The sequence below is a fragment of the Panicum virgatum genome, chromosome 9K (assembly GCF_016808335.1).
Source record: "Panicum virgatum strain AP13 chromosome 9K, P.virgatum_v5, whole genome shotgun sequence".
NCBI lineage: Eukaryota > Viridiplantae > Streptophyta > Magnoliopsida > Poales > Poaceae > Panicum > Panicum virgatum.
The window spans coordinates 60,875,129-60,881,851 of NC_053144.1; the positions used below are offsets into that span (position 1 = coordinate 60,875,129).

At 48.6% G+C, this 6,723-nt stretch overlaps 2 protein-coding genes across 2 annotated transcripts; both read left to right on the top strand.

Annotated features, from left to right (window-relative positions):
* The first annotated feature begins 2,553 nt into the window (after window positions 1–2,553).
* LOC120648199 lies at window positions 2,554–3,054 on the top strand. The gene has a single exon (XM_039924935.1). The coding sequence runs from the start codon at window positions 2,554–2,556 to the stop codon at window positions 3,052–3,054; it is 501 nt and encodes a 166-aa protein (XP_039780869.1).
* A 1,053-nt stretch (window positions 3,055–4,107) lies between these two features.
* Window positions 4,108–6,391, top strand: LOC120653015 (geraniol 8-hydroxylase-like). Its single transcript, XM_039930999.1, has 3 exons — window positions 4,108–5,033; window positions 5,510–6,125; window positions 6,321–6,391. Exons 1-2 carry the CDS (start codon window positions 4,143–4,145, stop codon window positions 6,113–6,115), a joined length of 1,497 nt encoding a protein of 498 aa, XP_039786933.1. The 5' UTR covers window positions 4,108–4,142; the 3' UTR covers window positions 6,116–6,125; window positions 6,321–6,391.
* Window positions 6,392–6,723: the final 332 nt, after the last annotated feature.

Below are 6,723 nucleotides of genomic sequence, written 5' to 3' on the forward strand. Positions count from 1 at the left end.
AATACTCTTTTAAAAATTTTATAGGAGGCAACTAAATAAGGCCTTAGCCTTTTTCCGTTGTGAAGAAGCCAAGAAGGGGCCTCAGCTCTCCTCGCTGCCACTGCCATGCATGGCGTATGGCAAGCATGGACCGGCTAATTTCATGTATGAAATATTAAATGAAATCTATTTGTAAAAAAATTTCAGAGATGAGTGTAAATTTTCACGACGAATCTAATGATGATAATTAATTCATAATTGACTACAGTGATACTACAATAACTATCCTCTAATCACGCGGTTAAAGACCTCATTAGATTCATGGAATTAGTTTTACAAACTCCCTTCATTTAATACTAATAATTAATTGTCAAAGTTGTCTAGTACAACTAGTACTAGATAACCGAACAGCCACGGAGGGCCAAGTTTGCGACTCCCGAGTCGACCACATGGCGCGTGACTCACATCCACAGGACGCTGGTCCAGGTGCGCATGTGTCGCACTGTCGCCCTGCTCTTTTGGAAGTACACAGGGCCAGGCCAAGGCCAAGGAACGGCGTTTCTGAAAACAATTTTGAGTTTTGACAAGGCCGATATGGACCATGCTCAGAAATGATTGCGTTCAAGTAGGAAGCTTTTGGGAGGCACTAGATAACCGAGTCAACTGAATGATAGCGGAACTGGCACGTCACGGTGCGTCGGTGCCGGTGCGGCTTGTCATGTCAAGAGACCGTCGGTACAGTCGATGGTGAGCTTTGGCCTTTGGTTGGGTCCCCTGTGTCCCTGTACTCCTTGTACCAGAAAGCATAATCATGTGTTTATCTTAAGCCAGACCGTCTAACTAATTTTTAGAAAAAAATACATTTTACTTCCCTCAACAATCACTTTGTCCACTTAATCCCTTAATCCCTGAACAAAATTTTGACAATTTACTTTCCCAAATTATTTCAATTGGCCCAATTTACCCCTACTGAGATTTCTTTGCGTACAAGTAAAATTTTAACTTCAAATTTAGCAATGTAGTAACTTATAAAATGATGCCTTGTGCTACAAAAATACTTTCATGCAGAATTGTATTTCTGTGATAAATTTTGCGTTAAATGTTTCCAACCTACGAAAATAACAAGAAAAATTCTCAGTGTATTTTAACATAGGGCACCATGTTCTCTACCCATTCACAAAATTTGAACTTAAAATTTAATTTGTACACAGAGAAATAAAAAAGAGAAATATCATTACGGGTAGATTGGACTAATTGGAATTGTCGCAGAATAAATACTCGGTTGGACTAGTTGGTGAGGGAGTAAAATGGTATTTTTCCTACGTTTTGTATAAAATAAAAATATTTATTTTACTAAATATGCATCATTATATTCACCATGAAAGTTACTTAACAGTGATATTTTATTTTCTAGAAACTTAATCAAACTTCAAACTTTAATGGTTATACTTAGACTGAAACTAGAATGATATTTGGGAATATGTATTCTTCCAGCATCATGCACTGTGGAGCTTTGGTTTTGCATTCATGTTTGGATTGGATTCATTAGCTCCAAATAGTTAGCTGCTGAAAATTAGTTGACGCGCCATTCGCCTCCCTCTATTCAGAACTTGCCACATTATCGAAACTGGTGCTGCGGGTTCAGAAGAAACTAGCTGAACTGTTGAGTCTAAAAATTGTAACCAGATTCGGCCCAACAGCCCCGTCAATCTAAAAAAGAGTGAGAGGTTTAAGGCCTCAAGTACGTTCCAATTGGGCTGATTTTTGAATCAGCAGAAGCGAACTAAAAGCCCATACTACCCACCCAAATAATTAGCCACACTTCCCTATTAAAAACTGCAAAACACAAAAATTAAACTGAACTGGCATACTCTCGTTTTTACACTTCAGGGTGGAAGAAAACAAATGATCGATAACAGTTAGACACCACAAAGTTGACAGGCGATTCACTTTGTTTTCCAGGAAGAAATTTTAATTTTTGCCACCTGTAAACATATGTCATTTGGAAAAGACAATTAAATAAATAAAAGAGATTAAATGGAAAGGAAGTCACTGTGTCAATGCTGTAAGATTTAAATTTATGAAACCAATATTAACAGTGGCGATTTTTTTTCCAAGCCATTTACTTACGGTGGCAAAAAATTCAAATTTTTCGTTCATTCGCACCTACGATAACGAAAATACGAAATCCCCATTAGCACACGAACTGTTGTCCCCATCGACGGTCTGCAGCTCTGAGTATCCGCCAAAGCCAAACCCATTTTCCCGGAGACTGCCCTCATGGCTTTCTTCCCCGGCAAGGCTCGCCGGTCTCCGCATTTCACCCATGTGCGCCCTCCACTTGCATCCTTTGGAGTTGGAGCTACCACGACGGCCGCCTTCCAACAACCACTGTGTTGCCACGCTTCAGCAGCCCAATTCAGGGGCTTCGAACTCCATGGATATAAAAAGGCCCGGGGCACCAAGATGGTCGCCGTCCAACACCCAACTGCGTATACTTCGCCATCATCCCCTCTGATCCGGCCTCTTCCGATTCCGAGAACCAAGGTCTCAACTCTCAAGTCTCATAAAAGGATGCTGAACTCGACTGTGGAGCTGATCGCCCTCTGGGCGTCGTCCCGCCCGTCGCTCCTGGCCTTCTGCTTCTCCCACCTCATCATCGCCGTCCTCCTCGGCGACCGCGGCTGCGCGTCGGAACTGGGTACTGACGGTGACGGCCGTGGAGAGTTGGCTCCGGAAGGTGACCAAGCTGAACCCCTGCGCGGTGTCCAAGTACACGGAGGGGCAAAGTGCAATGGGGGGCAGGAGGGTCCGGCCGCCACCACGAAAATCATCGCCGGCCGCGGCCGCGCCGGCGAGGGCGTCGCCGGAGCGGGCGAGGTTGACGCAGGTGCTGTCCAGTTGGACGCTAGCGGAGATAACAGTGGAGGTGAGGGAGAGTCCGTTGGCGCTGACGCCTCGTCGCAAGAAAAACGCGATGGCGATGCAGAGGAGGATGAGCTGATGGTGCGGGCCGAGGAGTTCATCCAGAGGATGAACCGAGCCTGGAGGACGGAGAACGTGTGCCTCTGCTGATGCGCTGCTCCTGCTGCTGTATTGGGCTCTTGGCGCCTCTTGGGGGCTGCAAGGGGATGAAAACGGGAGGAGATTGTTCAAAAATGTTAGTTTTTTGGACTTGCCTGATGGCTGCGGACGAATTTTGATGACTCATTTCGGGATTCTCTGGCGTATAACATCAGATGCTAGATGGAGATTGAAATTTGGGCGCTCCTGTAGTAAACAAGTTGCGGCAGGTTTTGTTGTTATACGTCATGGCCGGATTACCCCAAAAAAACGCGGCCGGGGGTGAATAGAGACTCCACCGTTTTTCATTAAGAAGAAGCAACACGGTTTCTCCCGGCCGCAGAAAAACTCTCGAACTCTGTCCCATGCCCGAGAGGTCCAAGTCTTGTGGCGAGCACAGCGAGTGAATTTTTTTTACCCATTGGCAGAAATTCATCCTACCTGGGATTCGAACTCGCGACCTCGTGGGAGCAACCATACCTCAACTCCTCTAACCAACTAGACTAAAGAGCTTTGGCGCCGGATTACACCCACAAATACACCGTTTCAACGTGTGTGATTGGAATTTGGAAAGGCTAGTTTTGTTGGAGCTCCAATTGATTCTGTTTGTCTATGAGCTATGATAGAAATAATTCACTAGCTAAAATTGATTCTATATAATTCTGTAAAATTAGTTTTATGAAAAACAGATCCGGCGTGAAAACTAAATCAGGAGAAACGATTTCTTTCAGCTTCCAGCTCCTTTATTTAAAAAAAAAACACTTCATATAACCAGCATAGATTCATTTTTTTAAAAAAATATATTTGGTAGAGGTTCTCTTAGATTCAGCGGACAAAATGGGAGCTCCGCCAGAGATATGATTCCTACTCAATCAGTCGCGGTCAGGAGTAACCTCAAGCAGCTGGCAACAGTCCAAAGACGGCAATGCGAGGAATCGCCCAGTGAACTCCGACCAGAATAAACTCTGAGAATTTTGTTTTTAAAAAAGAGAATAAACTCTGAGAAAACATCCAAAGACGTGTCTATTGCACTTACATATAGGCCATACCGCCATAGTACCTTCTAGTAATCTACACGTGCTAGTGCTGCGGCGGTCACCATGGAACTCCTCCTTGTCTACGCAACATGCGCCATCCTCACCGTTTCCTCCCTGTACTTCCTGCGCCTCATCGCCGGCGGCCGCCGCAACCTGCCTCCTGGCCCCCGCCCGCTGCCTGTCGTCGGCAACCTCCTGGACCTCGGCGCCCACCCGCACCGCTCCCTCGCGCGCCTCGCGGCGCGCCACGGCCCGCTCATGGCGCTCCGCCTCGGCGCGGTCACCACGGTCGTGGCCTCCTCCGCGGACGCCGCCCGCGACGTCCTCCAGCGCCACGACGCCGCCCTCTCGTCGCGCTCCGTCCCGGACGCCGCCCGCGCGCGCGCGCACGACGAGCACTCCGTGGGCTGGCTCCCGCCGGGGAGCCCCCGGTGGCGCGCCCTGCGCAAGGTGTGCTCCGCGGAGCTCTTCGCGCCGCGCCGCCTCGACGCGCACCGGCCGCTCCGCCGCGACAAGGTGCGGCGGCTCGCGTCCCACGTGGCCCGGCTGGCGCGCGAGGGCGCGCCCGTCGACGTCGGCCGCGTGGCCTTCACGACCGTGCTGAACCTGCTCTCATGCTCCATCTTCTCCGCCGACCTCGCGGACCTCGACGACCGCGGCGCGTCGGGGGCGTTCAAGGGCGTGATCGAGGAGTTCACGGTGACCGTCGGCGTGCCGAACGTGTCGGACTTCTTCCCTGTGCTCGCGCCGCTGGACCCGCAGCGCCTGAGGGCGCGCATCGGGAGGGTGTTCGACAGGTTGTACGCCATCTTCGACGAGCAGATCGAGCGGCGCGTGCAGGAGCGCGCCGCCGGGGAGCCCCCCAAGAACGACTTCCTGGACTTGCTGCTCGACTACCGCGGCGCGGAGGACGGCCGGGGCTTCGATCGGCAGACGCTGCTCTCATTGCTTACGGTATCGTGTTTTTACGGTGCTGCATCTTCGGAATTTTTGCACGATATTTGGACGTATCAACGTTCCATATATGGTCTGACTAATTCTATGTCGATTTTTTTTAGAATTAGATCAAGCTAGGATAAAGTTTCGGTCTGAACGTCTATACCCGCCAAAATAACACAAATGCAGTTAGACTGCCAGCAAATGCCAATCGAAAGAACAAAATCGAGTTTGATCAAAATAAAAACGAAGACTAGATGACTAAGCTTAGATTCTGTTCCTGAAGTTCCACACAAATTTGGTGAAAAGTTCCATGACTGCACTCTCCATTCTCCAGTATGCAATAGCTTTCCTTGATTTCTTCTCTTCCTCTTTAGACAGCACATTTGTTTTCCTTCATTATTCTACGTCGAAATATGAAAAAAAAACAGTTCCACACAATTGGTTTCCCATATTGGCACAGTAATTAAACTGCTCACCTGATATTTCTTCAGGATTTGTTCAGTGCCGGCAGTGACACAAGCGCGGCAACGGTAGAGTGGGCAATGGCCGAGCTGTTACAGAACCCCTCGTCAATGGCCAAGTCTCGTGACGAGCTCGCTCAGGTGATCGGCGCCAAACAAGAGGTCGAGGAATCGGACCTCGGGAAGCTCAAGTACCTCCAGGCCGTCGTGAAGGAGACGTTCCGCCTCCACCCTCCCGCGCCACTCCTGCTGCCCCGCCAGGCCGAGGCGGCGACGGAGGTCAGAGGCTACACGGTGCCCAGGGGCGCGCGCGTCCTGGTGAACGTGTGGGCGATCGGGCAGGACCCTGAGCTGTGGGCCGAGCCGGAGAAGTTCATGCCGGAGAGGTTCTTGGAGAAGGAGATGGACTTCCGCGGCAAGGACTTTGAGCTGCTGCCGTTTGGGTCCGGACGGAGGATCTGCCCCGGGATGCCGCTGGCTGATCGTATGGTGCATCTGATGCTGGCGACCTTGCTGCACCGGTTCGAGTGGAGGCTTCCGGCAGATGTCGAGAAGAATGGGGTGGACCTGTCCGCGAATTTTGGGATGATACTTGGGTTGGCTACACCCCTTCAGGCTATAGCTAAACCAATTTGAGTCTTACCAGGCAGTGGCGAATCTAGATGTCAATGTTAGGGTGGTCCAATGCAAACAAATTTTTTTTAACTAGTTGTGAGGCTGAAAATATAGTTAATTTCTTTTAGGAAAAAAAAGAAAATACAGTAAATGAGCTTGTTGGGCTGGATCTTAGGGTGGGCCGCGGCCCACCCGGTCCCCTCTCTAGATACGCCACTGTTACCAGGCACGCATTATGGTAGTATTCAGACGCTGACCTAGAACGTATAAATTATGTGCCACAAAATTGATGACATCTATTATTATCTTAATACAATAGTATTAAAAGAAGCCACCACGTTCGTCGAGAGGGTATAGAAATTTCCACGTTAACCTAGAAAAGAGAAGAATTCATACCGTTGAATTTTATGAAGATCTAACGGTCTATATTATTCTAAGAATTCATATCATATAAAACAAATTCATATCACATAAAAATCCACATTGAATAAAATATTTATATTTCCTATTGTCAGCGTGCTCCGTTTCCGGCGAGGATAAAGAAAATAAAGAAAGGTCACATCAAACCAAGTTTGGTTACTCAAGTTCACGGTACAGGACTCTATCATGTTCACGGTACTAGACCTCTA

Excerpts from the sequence above, each read along its gene's own strand:
- LOC120648199 (XM_039924935.1), top strand. The coding sequence starts at position 2,554 with ATGCTGAACTCGACTGTGGAGCTGATCGCCCTCTGGGCGTCGTCCCGC.
- LOC120653015 (XM_039930999.1), top strand. The coding sequence starts at position 4,143 with ATGGAACTCCTCCTTGTCTACGCAACATGCGCCATCCTCACCGTTTCC. Across the intron at positions 5,034-5,509 it reads CGCTGCTCTCATTGCTTACG|GATTTGTTCAGTGCCGGCAG; the intron begins GTATCGTGTTTT and ends ATATTTCTTCAG.